Source organism: Brachionichthys hirsutus, chromosome 3, assembly GCF_040956055.1.
Source record: "Brachionichthys hirsutus isolate HB-005 chromosome 3, CSIRO-AGI_Bhir_v1, whole genome shotgun sequence".
Lineage (NCBI taxonomy): Eukaryota > Metazoa > Chordata > Actinopteri > Lophiiformes > Brachionichthyidae > Brachionichthys > Brachionichthys hirsutus.
The window spans coordinates 10,096,782-10,115,275 of record NC_090899.1 but is presented as its reverse complement, the minus strand read 5'-3'; the positions used below and the strand labels follow the sequence as shown (position 1 = coordinate 10,115,275).

Sequence of the window (18,494 nt, the reverse complement as noted above, 5' to 3'; positions counted from 1 at the left end):
TTAAATTGAAACTGCTACAATTGAATTACCAAAATACTTGCTTAAGGCACAAAATAGAAAACCGTGAAGTTCTTAGTTCTGTTCCAAAACTGAAACTAAATCACTTGGTTATTCATTTATGTTAATGAACAAAGTAAGTCACACAATTTCACAGAAGTGAAAATCATCCAAAACATTATCATTCCTCAACCTGCTTGAAAATATGCAATTTAAGAAACAATCGCAGATAGACATGGAGAGGACAAGTATGGGCAGAAGAGAAGCCCAGCTGGATAACTGGCATAATTATTTTTAAAGTAATTGTGTAATTTCGGAACAAAAGCTTTGACACACAACTTGGTACTTTGTGAATTAAAATTTCAGTATTTTTGCTCTCAGCTAGCTCTTCCTTTAGCCAAGCAATGTGATCTTTTTTTTTCTTGCTCTGAAAATTTGAAACTACACTGGTCATTGGCAAGAAATTAGACAAAGCTCTATTGAGTCCATGAAGAGAGAGAGAGTTAAAGAGAGAACAACACAAGTGCAGACAAGACAAAAGCATAATTGTCTCGTTTCATCAGTCACTGCTTCATTTTCCATGAACTGCAGATCCCCTCTGTCATAGCTTCCTTCTTCATGTAACGATTTTGGCTTTGTGTGATTCTGTGTCATATAGTTAGTATACCAGTGTAATCCATTTGTGGTATTTCATTCAATTGATGGTGTGAGGCAGGGTGAGGAGAGTCTCACCCACGGTGAATCGGCTGACAGCAAAGAGCAACAGGTCATTCCAAAGGCCAGACTAGCAGAGCAGATGTTAAAAATCAAACCGTAATGCAGCTTTGTGCCATTTCTAAGAATCAAATATTATTGGACCAAAAGTACAGTATATGCGGTATATGCAAATGATGACCATTTAAATTGCAGATTACAGCATGTTACTTACATTTAAATAACGAGAGCACACTGACATGCTGACAGGAATGTCTCCTTACAAGTTACTCGACATGGTTAACTGTCTCATTAATTTTGCACAGAACAGAATTTGCCAAATTTAAGGCATATTTTTATGTTTATGTGTCCTCCATTGACCGGTGTTTAAAAGATCACTCTTGGTGAGAGTGAGAGTTTCAGAACTAATGCCGCATGTAGTCCTCCTACACATCTATGCGACATTATGAGCATTGGTAAACTGTATATCTATCTCCTTCTTAATTCATGTATAAAAACAATTTTCACAGATAACACACAGACAGTAAAGAATTCCTCACACCACTCATCGTGTAAAACGTTTTTCCAGGGCTATAAAAATAAGTCAGCCTGTATCACAGCTGTCAGAACTCTGTCTCCACATGTAGAGTGTTTCTGTGTACAGATATAGCATGTCAGTATGTCACAGTGAGTCCATATGGGTGTGGGTGTGTGTTTGCCTGTGAATGTATTAATCCCAGTGGGTCTGTCAGCAGCTCGAGTGTTGAGTCTGTTTAGACATGTATGAGTCTGCAGAGATGAAATGGACGCCTCCTACAGCGCCAACGACGAGGAGCTAGTTTCATGTATTTGGACCTAAAATGATGGTTTATTTGTACAAACGTGTTTTAAGCACTGATTGTTTCCTGAATTCTCCAAGCAGGTTATTCAGACCCTTCCGAACAAGAATGATTAATCATTCAACATCCCATATCCATATAGTTACACAGTAAAATGTCTTTATTTTTTTTTATTTTTTTTAAAGAAGTGGTTTATGCTCTCTGATTTGAAGTGGTGTAGCGTAATTGCCTCACAGCAAGAAGGTCCTGGGTTTGATTCCACCTAAGTCGTCCCTAGGTGTGAGTGTGAGCGGGAAACGTTGTCTGTCTTCTGTGTGGCCCTGTGATGAGCTGACATCTAATCCGGGGGCGTGTACCCCACCTCTCGTCTGTAGTCAGCTGGGATAGGCTCCAGCTGACTGGATAAAAAAAAAAAGTAATTATGAAGAAGATGAAAAATAAAAGTTTTTCTTTATTCAGCCTGAATTCATAAGGCTGAAAACCCAAGACGTAAACCAGTTTACAGCCAGAACCTGCTTTTTAGTTTACTATAACAGTCTTTGTAAGTGTATTTTGACATCATCCTATGTTTCCTTTGGTTTTCAAGCCTTTTATTGTCATGATCTTGATGTAGTACTGTTAATACTGTATAATCATGACAAACCAGTTCTCACACGGTTCAGTTCTGTGTGGAACAATGTTGTCTCGTTGTTCCTGTTAACTTGTTGTCTTAATTACGATAATTGCTGTGATTCAGCTGCAATTTTATGTCACAGTATCCTCCCCTCCTACCTGACTACATCTGTTTTCAATTTGTTCATCGTAGGTATAGTATAGACTGGTTTGCATGGCCTTTCCAAATATTCTCATATTTGCTAGCCTCCTTCCACATGTGACAAAGTGGCTGTGCTTCATGTGTGCAGCCTCTTTGTACCGCCTAACTTCAGCCTGTTATAACCTCATTAATACCAACACTGTTCCTCCTTATGGATTTTCACTGAATCCCCAAGTGTGTCTGCAAGGAGGTCGTCACCTGAAAATAACTTCCATTCAGCAGAGTGTGTTTGTTCTTCCCTTTGAACTTCCGTGTTGTCTCGTACATGTTTTCTAAATGATCTCTCACCATACGTTGTTGTGCTTCCCGGATCCTTCAGGGCTAAGTGGGGGCTGTTAACTCCAGATGTCTAATGGTTTGCCTTGTTCTACTTGGTGCAGGGTTAAGGTGAGACAGTAGCTGTCACAACTCTTACCTGTTTCTATCAGTGCCATTGATGACATATTCATATTCTATGCTTCTTTTTAATCTTTTAGACTTATAGTAGTTGATGCTTTCTGAATCATAGCAAAAACAGAGTTAAGCTGTGTATAGGAATGGGAAGATTTTTGGTTCGTCATCCTAGGCTTGAAGCCGACAGTTAAACAGGTGTGGATGTGAAAAAGCAGCGCTCATAAAGTATAATGGGACATTATAGATAATCTGTGGCTGTGCATATGAACTACTGGAGTTTCTGTTGGTCTCAGTGGAGATTGAGTCTGAATATGTATGAGAATCACAAAAACTGCACCATCGATCAGGGTGTAAGTGGGTCAGCCTGAACACTGTGTGTGTGTGTGTGCAGGCCCTGTGGTTGTTGCTCAGTGAGACGTCTGTTCTCTCCATACGATGCCTGTAGTGACTCTAGACCATATAATTACTATGTACTGGCACACATTCAGTACACATTTCGTTTTAATTGAACTAAAGCGGTTATTCAGTTGCAGAGTTTGAAGTAACACTCAGGTTTTATCATGCCCTGTTCCTTTGGAGGTGTTTAGAGTAGCTGTTTACTGTATTTTAGGATTATCCAGATGATTTTATCTTAATAATGATGTACATTTACTTGACAAGCACTAAGATAGAAGTGACATTCTGTTAAAAGATAATTGGTTTTCTTAAGCCCATCTTGGAATGCACTGACTCCGAGATGTTCCTGGAAGAAGCGTCTTGTCTAATTCTGCCCCAGCATGCTCTGAACGTTCTGCCGTTGACAGATGCCTATACAGCTCCACTAACAAAATAGTGTTTTGGTTTTGCCTCTCAGTTCATGTGTCCACTGTCTCGATGCCCTCACTGAAAGAAAGAGCTCTGTCCTGTTTTCAGCTTCAGCAGAAGTTTAATCTGGCTTTCCAGATTTTAGGTCGTCAGTCCAAACCTAGATGCTATCCCCTGGACGGACTCCGTCGCCCTCAATCCACACGTTGTTCACCCTGACCCAAATTCACTCTCAAGCATAGAACCACAAACTAATTACCCTCGCCGAAGCGGAGGCGAGGGTATTGCAATTGGGTTCATTTGTCTGTCTGTTTGTTTGTTTGTCTGTCCGCGCGCATAACTCAAAAACTAGTAACCCAATCGACTTGAAATTTTTACACAAGCAAGGTTCTGTCCGTGACTCGGTCCTTCCCGAGAATGGCGTTGATCCGGATCTGGGTCCAGATTCTAGAATTATTTTTATTACATCTGGAATTGTGCCTGTGCTGTAACATGGGAGTGTCACTTTAAGAGGGAGGGACACGAATGGCATGATGGGAGGATTCTTTAACATTGCGAGATAGGGCACTTGGAGGCGAGGGTCTGCAATCTCTGATTGATGAGCTTGTTTGATCTTGCAACCCCCCAATGTTCTCTTGCACACACGTGAATGCACAATGCATGTCGAGATTCAGTGAGATGAGATGAAGTGCCTCATTCATGCATATTGACAATGAGGGAACATATTCCTGAGGCCTTTTGGAAAAGTCTTGTGAATTTATGGATGAAACCATTTTGTCATGACTAATATCAGACTCACCTGCCTTACACTTAATTTTACACACTACTACTAGTACTGTACTTTAGGATTGTCCCACGAGGGGTCGACACAGCAAATCAACTTTCTCCACTTCACCCTGTCGTTTGCATCGTCCTCCCCAACACCAGCCACTCTCGTGTCTTCCCTCACTACGTCCATGCTCCTGGGTCGACCTCTAGCCCCGTTCCCTGGCAGTTCCACCCACACGAACACAGACAATACAATTGATGCCTTTGTCATTGCGTTAAGGGAACACGTTAGCTTAATTTTTGTCTGTATGAACGAACAGGGTCAAAAACAACACTCCTCAGGTGACAGGAATAAAATGTGTTTGGATGATGCATGCCAGCAGGCCAAAAGCCTGACTGCCTTCTAGTGAAGGAAGCTGAGAAGGCTCTGTGTGCTTGACTATACATGCAGTCACGTGTTGGTGCTGTTTGCTCTGTGTTTTTGTTTAAACATAAACCTGGTTAGACCAGTAAGCTTTGGATTTGGATCATGTGACAGACATGCAAAGCCAAATTCAAAACACATTTTTTAGCACTTCTTTCATGTATATGAAGTGGTTAGGTGAGTGTGCATGTGTGTGTGTTTGTGTTTAGGCCTTGTGCTAACTCGGTGAGGCCTTTTTGTGCGTTTGACTGTGACAGTCCCTGCAGGGCAAACTAGGTGTCAGAAAAGATGGAATAATATGGAAATATTGAATATAATATTTTATGAACTGCAATATATGTTGAGAGTTGTAATTACCTTATCTTCCACTTTCTCTTCAGAAGTTAGTTTACAACTTTCTGCTTTCCTGTTTCTTCATTCTACATATTCTATCTCACTTTTTCACCTTCATTGTCTTTTATTTCACTTCCTCATTTTCTACATATCCATCTGTCCTTTGCATCGACACCCTGACTTCCAGTGAGTGTCCAGGCTGTTCAGACCAGGTGTATACACAGCCGGTCCATGACAGCATCACTGAAGAGTGTTCTGTTTAGCATCAGGGACCCTCTGCTTGTTTGAAAGTCCTCAGAAGGACAACGAGAAAGACGGAAAATTTAGGGAGACAGAGAGGAAAGTTTGAGTTGGAGCATGACTATTGAAGGTGAACATCACAAATCACTGGAAAATAACTTGCATACTTTTAAAGGAGGTGAGTACATTTTATTTCGTGGATGCGTTTTTAGAAATATTGACTTGACTTTTGGAAAATGGTTGTGCAGTGACTAAGTTGTAAGACAAGCAAGCCACATTTATAGTTCTTTAAATAGACCATTTACGAGTTTTTGTAATTGAGTGTGTAGATAACAGAGTCATTGTATCAGTTGACAGATGCATAAATAATGGTTAAGTCACGACATTCAAGTTACTCATTCAGCCAGTTGGCCCAGTGAGCTTCCAGTGTCTAGGTTGCTCCCCATCGTCCCATAGACACTTCATAAAACACTCTGAATGAATGATTTGTTTGTGTGGTGGGTCAGTGCAAGTGTGTTTGTGGGTGGATGGATGTTCCTTAACAGATGCTTTGAGAACATAAGTGGCTCTTGCACATACACATTTCTGCACCTATATATACATGGAAAGGCTCTAATACGCACATGGCACATGCACTCTGGTGGTCATGACAAGGCAGTGTTGTGCTGTACAAACAACAAGTGTCTTGTGTGTTTGTGTGGCCTCCTAGTGTCTATGGCTGCGGGGAAAGGAGAGGTCCCAGGGACATGCAAATACGCAGCTCAGAAGCTGAAAGCCACACATTACCGATAGTTTTGATACGATTCTTTTTTTTTGTTTTTTTGCAGTACAAATATTATCGTCAGTCCTTTTCAATGTGAATGATTAACTATGACATCAGACTTTCTGCATGTTGGTCTTAACTATGCACCAGTGTACTGTATGATTTAAGCATTTGTTATTAATATAAACATCAAGAACACATGCCTTTAAATCACACCAGAACATCTTACTCAGACATCACAGCTGTTTTGCAAAGCACTTCAAACAAGTGGAAAAGTTGTGGTTAATTAGTGATGGATGATATCAGGATTGGGCATGAAAGAGGCATCGTCAATGCTTAGTCATTCACAAGCGGGGTTGGGGTGAGGTTCACGACGAGTCAGCACAAACCTGTGTATTTGTGCATGGACATCCATGTGGAAAACAGAGGCTTTTTGTTCTTGTTATTTTTGTTCAGGTGAATTTTTTCTGTTTAATATATTGTTTGTAGTTTCTTTTGAAACGACACCATAAATCAAATATCACGATTGAGTCGAGCAGAGAACAAGCAAAAAGCTGTAATTCCATCATGTACTTTCCCATGGGATATTCACCATGTCATTTATTTTTGTCTCGACTGACCGCTTGTTGAACTGGCCAACTGCTTACTGACTGGATTAACTCGGGCAGCATGTTAGCACTGTGGTACTACATTCACAGAAACATCAGAAGAAGAGGGGTCGGCGCAGAGGACTAAGCCAGTACAGAAAGAGACCACAAAATGAAAACGGGAACTAAACACAGAAAGATCTGGCGGCACCATAGAGAAGTAGAACGGCGAGAGAGAGAGAGAGAGAGAGAGCGCAGCTTGAAAAAATGGATTTCAATAAAATAGATGTGATGGGGGAGGTCGTGTTCCAAATACCACAATGACCCACTTTGTATTTCAATCTGCAGCCAATGTGCAGTTATGACAGAGTACATAAAGCTCGTTAGCATTGATTAGCATATCAAGTTTGCCCAGAGACTGTCTACCAGTCTAACATTTCTGTAAAGACCACCCACTTTCTTCACACTTCTCCTCTCGTGGAGCCTTTCATTCTCCAGCTCATACCACCATGCTGCTCTCCCTGTGCTGTCTTCAGATGTATCACTTCAGCTGGTTAAATTCTCTGACAGCAATATGTCTCTGAACAGTGAGACAGATAGATATATGGTTTAGCCTGCACTCATTAGTACATAAAACTATCCACTGTGTTAGACCCGCCAATGTTATTTAGCCAAGACATATGCTCTGTGTGCATTAGCTATATCTCCAGACCTTGTTGGATTGTCTTAAATTTGCTGAATGTATGGAGGTTTCTGTGTGTTTTGGATTGCCAATGTGATGTAAACATCATAACACTTAGGTATTCTTTAACTAACTGTGGTATTTGCCAGCCATGTGCTTGACTTCGGTCGTGCGATGTCTGTATTTTATTTCTATAATGTTTCCCATTAAAATAGCAGTTATTTGGTGGTAGTAGACACAAAGAGAAATTCCTTATAAGCCTTCAAAGGTGTGCAACGCAATAATTTGCGTGCTGCTTTTTTTTTTTTAAATCTCGTCACAGTTTTTAGAAGCACAATATTGATAGTTTGTACGACAATTTACTGTCTAATGGAAATGACCTTGTCGCTCTAAATAATAATAGGGAGTGCAGAAAAGAGAAGAATTAGGTGAATTAGTCTTTTCTGGAGCCATTAGCTGTCGCTTAGGCTCTGCTTATATGGCAGAGGTTTTCACGAAATTGCAGCCCCCATGTAACTTAATCAGTATGCATGTATGCATCACTCCTTGTTATCAATCTTATACATACAGTATGTAGAGACAGACAGGAAGAACATTACTGGGGCATTAAAACGGCTACAAATGAGATAGGAAAGCATGGATATGAGGAGAATAGAAAAGGAAAGCAGACAAAGACGAAACAAGATTTGGGCAGAAAGAGAGAGAAAAAGCAGAAGCACAAGAGCTGGAGGTGATGAGGGAGATGGAGGGGAGTTTCAAATGTTACTATTCAGGATACATTTCTCTGCATTGCAGTGCTCCTCTGACACAAATACAGCTTGCAGTGTTTCTCATGCAGACTGAATATCTCGTTTTAGATGCACCAGTAGTATTTATGTATTTATTTGCGTAGTATGTATAAAATATTCAGATGTTATCCTGCCATTGTTTCATTTAATGTAAACTACCCATCCTTCTGTTGTCCTTCCTTACAGGTGTTATGTAGTATAATGGTTAGTAGTCTCCAGCACCCTTGGCTGTTTATTATAATCTACTACACTGTGCTCATGACTGAGGTTAAACATTGGTTAACAATGCACAATATTTACTCCTGATTGACTCAATTCCATTATTTTGTCAATATCAGCTCATTTAAATCATTGTGAATATTTTAATTTTCACTCAACAATTAAAAACTGTAAACTTGCCAATGTTTCTGTAGAGGCGTCGTCATTGTGTTCGCTCCCTGCTTCCTCCTCCTACTCGTCTCCTCTCTCCTGTCTGTTGGTGACAGCTGTTGGACGCTGTAGTCAGACAGTCCACAGCTTCTGTGTGTCAGCACTGGTCACACTGGAGCAGGTGCCTGTGTGTGTTGGCTGGCCCACACATGTGCATGTGTTGGTGCCTGTTGAGGCTAGACTTGCTGGCTGTTTTGTGTGTGTGTGTGTGTGTGTCTTTTGGTGGACAGACATGCTGACTGTCAGTAGATTGATGAATGAAGAGGTGGTCTTGGGTCAAACCATTAGAGGATGCTATTATAAGCCGTTGAACTTGGAGACCAAGCAGATTATTTCCTGATTTAACCCCAAACCCAATATGATACTGATCAATCATTTTGATCACATTTATTCCAACATTTATTTACTGTTTTCCGGTTCCTTATTGTCCAACATTCACTGTTAACTAATTTGTGCTTGTCTTTAAAGTCATATAAGCACAGAATTTATTTTAGAAATCATATTAAGACGTTGCGTATATTCAAATGTATTTAGTTTTCTTTTCTATTGTCAGACCCTTAACTGAGTGCAAAAAGTTAGTTACACTTCTATCTTGTGAAAATGTTCAAGCTCAATTTCTTGTGAAATGTCTACTGAAACAGGCTTACGTCTTTAATTGACAGAGACTTAGCATTTGTCTCATACTGTCCTTTGCTGCATTTGTTATCCCTCTGTCTGAAATGTAGTTGAGCCCGACTCAAAGCCTTTCTTTCCAGCAACGTCTGTTCTGAGTGGTCAACCACTCGGATCTGAGCCAGCAGCACTCCCCATGTTTATAAATGTTTAAATACCATGGTCACATCTTAAACACATCCAATGAAAGCTGTATTCTGTGCTTGTTTCATCACCATTCTTGTAAAACAACGGCAGACGGGGAGATGGTCAGAACTTCCCCTTTGATGATGTGTTAGTAAAGTACATGAGAGTTCTTTACGGCAGCATTTTCGATCCCTTTGGCCTGGACTTTGGGCTTGTTGTATATGAAAGAAATGCTTTATAACAGAATAGAGGCTTTTTCAGTTTTTCAACTTTCATCTGTCCTCTTGAACTTTTGTAATAACTGCAGTTTTCCATACGGCCGTTTAATCACTAGTTATTACTAGTGAATTCAAAGTAGGTTAAGGTACTGTCTAATCTGCTGTAGTGGTCAGACGCAGTGAAATACTAACACTACATAGCCAAGTCATCATCATTAGAAAAATATCAGGGCTCTTTTTTTTTTTGAAGCAGAAAATATGTTTTTAAATATAACCAGCTTAGTTTGAATGTAGGCTGAGCATCTTTTACAGGTCTGTAATTAGTGAACAGATCTCCTTACATCTGTCCAGCTGTATGGTCTCCAGTCTCTTATCAGTCTAACCACTGGCTTGAAGTTAACTGTGACCATATGGTCCCCATACAGAGTTAGATTTAGCCAGAAATTCTGTCTGATCTTCATGTAAAAACTAACCAGACTAACCAGATCCTTTCCTCTTCTCTCTGTTTGCACTTAAAGGTCCCATATTATGAAAAACTCACTTTTCCCATGTTTCCACAATACTATTATGGTGATTTTGGGTCCTTATCAACCGTGCTCGCTATGAACGTACTTTTGCTTCCGGGTTTAGAGCGTTTCTGGCAGAGCGGTTTGAGACAGAAATGACGGACGCTGTCCTGCAGCATCTGTTTGATATTTTGACCAAAGACTGGCACAGATATTTCATACAAGTGTTTGGGAACTGCATTAACCTACGGAAAAAGAGTATAATATGGGTTTAAGTGTTTATCCCCTTTCCTTGTATTCCTTTTTTGTTAGTTAGTTATAGTAATTTGTAGAGAACCTTTTTTTTATTTACCATACTGACTACTCTGTCTGTTCTTCATTTCTACTCTCCCTTAAATCACTCATATTTCTCGCTTCCTGACAGCTTTCCTTCCTTCCTGACAATATCTGTGCAAAGATGCAGACTGACTTTGTGCCTTCTTCAGTGGGTTAACTGGAAATGAACCATAGATAGGACTTTCAAAAAGCACACCATCTGGATCCATGTATCATCTCAATACCTGAATGTGTACTACATAAACTGCAGGTTAAAAGTAAAGATGTATAGCTGGAGCAAAATCTATATTTTGCCTCATATGAGCTTCATATGAGCTGTTGGAGTTTGGGTGGAGCACTGGCAAAAGACTAGTCACCTGAAACCAAACTCTTCCCTTCACTGCATATCAACATATTCGATGAAAGGAAAATTTTCCAGCCATGTGGCTCTGTGGCATCTATTAGCCACACCCTCTATAATAACAAGCAGTCATAGTAATAGAGAGGTGAACAGATGGATAGGATGACTAAACGGCTCAATGCAGGACTGAGCATATTTGGCATGTAGTAGCCACACCCCTTGCAATAGCAACTACACATAGTAAAAGGATGAATGAATGGACTGAAGGAAAGGTTTGAGGTTAGAATGGGCTCAGAGGGACTGACATTAAATTAGATTTTGTCAGAGGCATAGGAAATGTGTAATTTACCATCCAGAATACATTAATGTGTCTGTACTCCACTGTATTCCAGTTTGTCCAGGCTTTGCTTTCCTTCCGCTGAGCAGTTGGGGAAACACAGTGAGCTAATTCTGGGTTCCTAGAAGGGAAGGACATATACAGATTGTCTGACAGGCAGTTCTTAAACTCTGTTCTTAATCCCACAGCAACAAAGACCAAATATGTTATTCTCTGCTTCATTTTAGTCCGTCTGGAAAAGCTCAGTGAAAAAAGACAGAAGCACATTAGAATAAAACAAAAGTTCAATTTGCTCCGATTTAAGAACTTACTACTATAATTGTACTTGTGACTGATAGCATTACTCTATACATTTTTTTATTCAACAAAACTTGCTAAGAGTTTTTTCTCGATACGTTATCTCCTGTTCTGCAGGTATTTCATGTCAAGAGATATTTTTGTAGCACCCCAGACACCATGAGTGAATACTAATACCAAGTTATCAGCTTCTTGCATTTGTTGGACTAAAGGAGAATGTTGTTTGTGCTGTGACTAAGTGTGTGCGTGTGTGTGTGTGTGTGTGTGTGTGTGTGAGTGACAGCTCTGTGTGTGTGTGTCACTGCATGCAGCAAAGATTGTTCTGACAGCAGAATGACTTGCTCTGTTGGAGACAATTCACACTTCACATCAGATAATCACAACGAAACTTTCTGAAACATGCTCTCTCTCTCTCTCTCTCTCTCTCTCTCTCTCTCTTTCTCTCTCTCTCTCACACACACACACACACACTTCTAACATTAACTGAAAGAATATCACTGTTTCTGATCGTCTGGACAGAATGTCACAAGAACTCTGTGTAGTTTCGTCACAAGAGCTGTTTGCTCTCTCACACGCACATACTGAGCAGACTATTCTTCTGTCAATCAGCATCCATTCCCTGCTTAGCTCCGCAGCCTGTAGCCCCCCGGTGGGCAGCCAGATATCCTATGTGACGGTAACTGACACTAGCTTCAGGCGAAGCCATATGTTATAACACATATCACCTCTCCGGGCCTGAATGTGTGTGTATTTTGTACAAATATTTCCTGCTGGCTCAGAGATATTATATATTATAATAAATGTTATCTAATCCCAGTGTCTTGTGTTTTGTTCCAGTGCTTTTAGCTTTTCTCTTGCCTTCCCTGTGGCCCAGATCCTCGGACTATTTTCATTATTATTATTTTTCTGTTCTTTTAGGTGGCACCAGAGACATTGGATCAGCGTTGACCAGGATGTGCATGAGACATCGCAGCATAGAGGCAAAACTTAAACAATTTTCCATGTAAGTGTGTATTTGCATGTGCTTTATTTGTCACTTGTTAACCCTGAGTTTTGTTGACAGTTGCTAGCATAAATGATGCCATGCCCAACTGCACATGTTGAGGATGTCTTTGACTGGGTATTATTTGAGCAATTTACCATACCATGACGTTGTTCACTTTATTGTTTCTTTATTGAATTGTTAAAAAAAAAAACGTATCAGTTGCCACGCACTTAAACTCAGCCAGCCTCAAAATGATATTTTCAAAAGAATTGTCATCCCAAAACTCTCCAACTCGAAACAGAATCATCACATTTCTTTATGTGAATAGTCGCCACATTCTCCATGTCTTGACATTTTGAGTGTGGGGGTGAGAATGCCCCCTTGTCATGGAATGCTGAGAAAGAGACGATTTGTCTGGCCACACTAGCATCTATAATGTTTCAGTGGAGTCACACACACACACCGCTCACTCTCCCTTCCACGCAACACACTGTACACACAAGGGGCTCTCTAATTCCGGGTGGCATTTCAGTAGAGATTCCACTTGGATCTCCATGGCAGGGGCTGCATACAGGGGCCGGTGACCAGCACCCACCCACTGACTTGGACGCGCACACACACACACATTGCAGAGATGTCTGCAAGAGACAGAAGTCTAATTTTATTTCTATACACTAACCCTGCAGCTGCCTACAGCTTCCACTCCGTAGCCTCTCAGACACACTCACAAAAACAAGACGGCACGGTTGGGTAATGATTGACGACATGACTGAACAAACTCTATACTTCCTCTTATGACACACAGTTGGAGGCTGACATTTTTTTCCGATCTATCTATTAACGATTGACAGAAAACACCGTGTTGGGAAAGTTAGGCTTTCCATAATAATTACTATGTCTGAGGGTTTGTCTGCTTATATATATATATCCTCCTGAGACCCAGACAGTTAGCATGTCCTCTGTAGGGGACATTTGTCCATTACAGATGACATGCTAACCCAAAGCTGAGTCACAGGAGGATATAAATAAAGCATGAAAATATAAACATAACAAAAAGAATGGTCATCAGACGGTGGCTTACATTTTGCATGGTCTCAATTTGTGTTATCTATTCATAAATAATATGTGGATTTATATTGTTTATATTGTAAAAACTTTGTGTTAATCTACACGTTAAATCATCAAGTTGGCTTCAGAGAAGATATAATGGAATATATCCATTCCTAAATGGGTCAAAATGATTACGTGTGTTGTAAATGTTTTCTTGTTTGTTCTTCAAAAGTTGGAAAGAAAAAGACAGAATGAGGAGGAAAGTGGGTAAACGTGACTAAATTTACCTGGAATAAAACTAGGAAATGTGATCCCATTTGTAAACATTTTTGACAGAGTAGAATGTGATTTTCAGTGGTTGTCAACAATGAGCACAACTCTCATGTGCCCACGACATGTCTTCTGCTTTTACTGAAAGACCATAGCAGCAGCAATTACATACTGTGTGTATAATTATCTTATCGTTTCCTCAGGACCTTCCTGGAAGGTTTCACCAACCCTCTACAAGAACAGCTGGAGGAGTGGAAAAGAGGAGTAAACACTTTAGATAAGGATCATACTAAAGGTAGAACAATTGTATAATTGTATATAGACATGTGCCAATACTTGGATTCCAGTCACACAGTATTAGATGTGAAGTACAGCCATACTTTCACTTTTTTTTAATGCTCTCAACTTGTCTGTCTGACTCAGAATATAAAAGAGCCAAACAGGAAATAAAGAAGAAGTCATCAGACACCCTGAAACTTCAGAAGAAAGCAAAGAAAGGTACATTTTTAATTTGTTTTATTTTTTACAGCCACACATGAGTGAAGAAAATCTTTGCTAACCGCAGTTAATCTGATAATGATGGAGACAAATCTATGAATGAAATGGTGGTTTGACCCAAGAATGAAAAGCAGTAGAATAGCGTGATGCACACAACTAACTGCTTATCATGTGCAGACATACAGACGATATATGCATTTAACTATGATGCTTAACCCTTCACAGAAATCAATGTCAAGTGTTGATATGCTCTGCAGGTTTGCAGTTTAGCAGGAAACTACAGCCTGCTTTGGTGATAAAAGATGAGCTCAAACATGTTAATCTTCTTAAAAGTCACTGGCTTTCCCACAGATGGTTTGTTCATAAGAGCAAGACCAAGAAAGATGTGGCTGACATAGACCATTATAAGAATCATTTGTCTTTTGGAGGCTGATACAGCTAAAAAAATGAATTAATGATTTGGCTGTGTTATCAAGTCGTGTACATAAGTGTAGAGAGAAAATACAGCACCTAAAAGTGAATTACCGTACTTCTAATGCTACAACAAACAATTAGTTTTAGGAATAAGACAAATTTAAAGCAAATAATTAAAAGAAATAGGCATCTGAGCTTCGAGAGTTTGTGAGTTTAGTAATTGCAGTGTTCTATCAGCCGAAGTCAACATTCAGGACTAAAGACCTAAAATATCTCATTATTTAAATCATAAATGGGTTCAGAGATAGAAACCGCTTGAGTAGGAAAGTGTATACAGTATGCAATGCTTTTATTAGACAGCAAAGGATGTGTTTAGAAGGAGTTTGTTCCTTCTGATTAGAGTTGTGCAGATCTAGTTCGACTAAACATTACCTTACTTGGTAAACTCACTCGTGAGTGCAGGGGATTTTTCCATCTGCACTTCTCTTGGCTCAGGTTCTACATATGCGTTCACCTACCTAGATAAAAAAAAAATACCATGCACAGAAAAGGAGTCGGAGGAGGATTCCAGCATGTTTTGGAAAATTATTAGAATCGGTCCTATTCCATCTTTGTGGTTGTTTATTAAACATTTCCAGTACTATTTTAAATAACTTGATACATTTGTAATCACTCATTGTCCCAGTAAGAGTACCTGTAGCAATGTTTTTCCAGATGCTTCAGCTTCATAGTGTCATAAATGTAGCGACATGTCAGCATACTGCATGTTCAAAGGAAGACGGCTTTAAAAAACATGCTGGCTTCTTTTAGCCATGTGTCCATAAATTGAATTATAGAAGTTATGGAAATTGCCACAAAATTCAAAGTATCATCACGTTTGAAATGTCATTACATTACTGTCAGTATTATTTAGTAGACAGGAATCATCTTATTGTTTTGGTTCTTTTTTCTTTTTTCTGAGCCGTACAATGACCATTCAGGCCGCCAATCACATAAGACTGCATTTTTAGAAGATGGATCAGTGTTTAGTGTTGGCACTTCTTCTTTTGACTCAGATCTTTTTATCTCTCCCTGTCCCTATGTGATCCAATACCATCCCTCTCCCTATGCTGCACTGCAGCTGATAATTTCGGTAAGTCAGTCTGTAGAATAGACACAGTCAAGATTCTTGCTTTCGCTGTTTTGTTTAACCAATAAGAAACTTGGTTTGAAGCCAACATAGATTAGACGAGTTTCATGCTGAGATGAAATGGGATGGCGTGCTACACGAAACATTTCCTCACCAGATATTTTTAGCTTCTTGACAACATACTGGCACGCCGGCCTTTATAATCTGTTGATCAGTGGCTGCAGGAGTCAATGGGGGTTCTTGTCTAATGTTCATTGTCTGTCTTTCCTTATCAGCTCCTTAAATTCTTCTCAATGCTGGCAAGTTTCTATTCATTTTCACTGCTCATGCACACATGCAGGGACACAAACACACGCATCTTGACTTGGTTGTATTTGGTCAAAAAAAATATCAGTGTGAGTTTAACTTTGTAATGTAAATGAAATTTGATAAAACCCTCTAATCTAATTTTACCAAACAGCACAGAAAAACAAGCTAAAGGCAAACGACTAATAATGGTGGGTAGAAAAATGGTCTACAGAATATCACATGCACAATATTTACTCTCTACTCACGTAATTTTCCCTGGTATACAGCTTCAAACAAGTTGTCTTGCACACGAACGTTCTCCTCTGGCTTCCCCAGCTGATGTTTGAAGTGTGGGAAACATGAGTTCTCTGACACGTTGCTAAATTGTTAATATGCAATCATTTACTGTACATGTAGAGTTTGTTTATGTGCTGCTGGATTTTGCAGACTATTGTGTCATTCAGTCTGACCATGTAGGCAGAACAACCAGTGCTGTAAAACAGCTTTACAGTAATAAATTGTACAAGTCACACACAAGCAGTATTTGCCTTTCATCGAACAATGGAATATGTCTAAGGGTGAATTGGTTTACAATTGTCAACGTCGGTTGACCTTCAGTGAACCTCTGTGGAAGTAGTAATTAGGGCTTTCACATAATTGCACTAGTATGATGCGCAACTTATGGCTGAGAGGCGAGGAATGTGAACAATGCATAGCAGAGACAAAGTTGTAACATAACGGAAGCTTAAATTCAGCACTAACAACCCCCCTGCTTACCACAAACTGACATGTGATGCCAGAATGTGTCTGCCTCACTTCAGCTCAAATGTGGGTCCCTGTGAATGGGTGTGCACCCTGCTCCCTGCACTGCGTTTGACATCATCACTCTTAGCTGCGTTAGAAGTGACAATGGTTTCTGGGCAAATGCGAGATATAGTTTCAAGTTTTGAGCAATGTGTGGTCAGGCAAAAGTAGTTCATTATATTTGCCCTTGATGATCCGAACGAGCATGATCATGACCATGAACATACAAGAATATGAAGCTCAGTTGTCAGATACATTTATAGATTATAGTCACATACAATTCTACATTGGTCAATATTGTGAAATGTGTTCTCTGTTTGAGCCATCCCTGAGAAGCAGTGGGCCGCCCTTATGGCGCCAGGGTAGCAGGTTGGGTTTTAATATCTTGCTCAAGGACACATCTACATGTCAACCAACGACCTTCTGTTAACTGGACGACGCTCTTACTACTGTAAGAGCGTCCAGCATCGGTGGCTCAGTGGGTTGGGCTTTGGGCTGCGAAGCGGAGAAGTTCACCAGCCCAGACGAAATGAGGAATATGAGTTGGTGGCTGGAGAGGGGCCAGTTTTACCCTCAGAGGTGCCCTTTAGCAAGGCACCGCCCCCCACAATTGCTCCGGGTGCGCCAGTGTAAAACAGTGTGAAATACATAGTTAATAGTCATATCAGAGAACTTCACCTCTAATCAGCATTCACACCACCTCACTGATAAAAAGACACCTAACGACAGTCAGCGTCTCTGTTGCAATCACTAATTGTCCTTTTATTTGAGCTGTTGTCTAGTCTAAGGAATTGCACGCGACATCGTGTGCATAGATTGTACTGATATCAGTGAGCAAAGAACAAATGATTTGTTCTCACCCGAGGATGAACAACCTGCCGTTTTCTATTTAAGGTGACGGTGGTTTTTCTGACTTTCTTTACAACGGGTTTGAATGAAATCGGGCCAATGCCAGTCAAATGTCAACAAAAGACATCCGGTTATCTTTTCCAGACAAACCACAGACTTGTTCACTTTAGCTGCAGCCTTGATGTTTCAAAGTCTAGACTGTTGTGTCTGGTGTGTCTGTCTGTGCGTCATTGTAGTTGGGTTAGATAAAGCCTTTGAGGCCCGCTGTAATCTTGGGCCAGCCATCTTGCCGCCGTAGAAAACTCAAGAGGGCTTGATTTGACACACACAGTGTTAAAGTGTTTGGCACTTTAACTTTGAGTGATGGGGTGATAATCAAAACTCACTTTTGGCTATCTCAGCATAATGGATTAAGGTTTTCCAAGACAAGCACCTGTAGATAACCTGCTCACCTCCTCAGAACAACAGACAGGAAGCGCCTCCAAAAGTAGAGCGGCCCTTCATGTAGAGATGGTAGGCAACGAGAAGAGGAGACAGTCAAACGCTGGCATTGAAGATAGCAATCTAAATGTAGTTGTACTAACAGTTCAACCAACACAGCTAAAGATGAGGATGATTAGAAACTCCAAATGCCCAGCATGTTCTTTCATCGCTACATGACAGAATATTTCTGATGGTGCATGCATGTTAGAGTAGCACAAGACATGTGTTGTAAAGGACTGTTGTTAGTTGTGTTGGTCACATTTACCTTTGCAGATGGATTTTAAACCTTGTGAGTGGAATAATCTATATGTTAATTCCTTCTATGAATTTTGTTTGCA

General features: G+C 40.2%; 1 protein-coding gene across 1 annotated transcript in view; it reads left to right on the top strand.

Moving 5' to 3' along the window:
* LOC137917809 (protein MTSS 1-like) overlaps positions 1-18,494 on the top strand; it is a 36,780-nt gene that overhangs the window by 8,924 nt on the left and 9,362 nt on the right. Inside the window, exons 4-7 of the mRNA XM_068760543.1 lie at positions 12,305-12,389; positions 13,895-13,986; positions 14,115-14,189; positions 15,724-15,735. Of these exons, the coding sequence (XP_068616644.1) occupies positions 12,305-12,389; positions 13,895-13,986; positions 14,115-14,189; positions 15,724-15,735 (264 nt within the window). The remainder of the gene's footprint in view (positions 1-12,304; positions 12,390-13,894; positions 13,987-14,114; positions 14,190-15,723; positions 15,736-18,494) is intronic.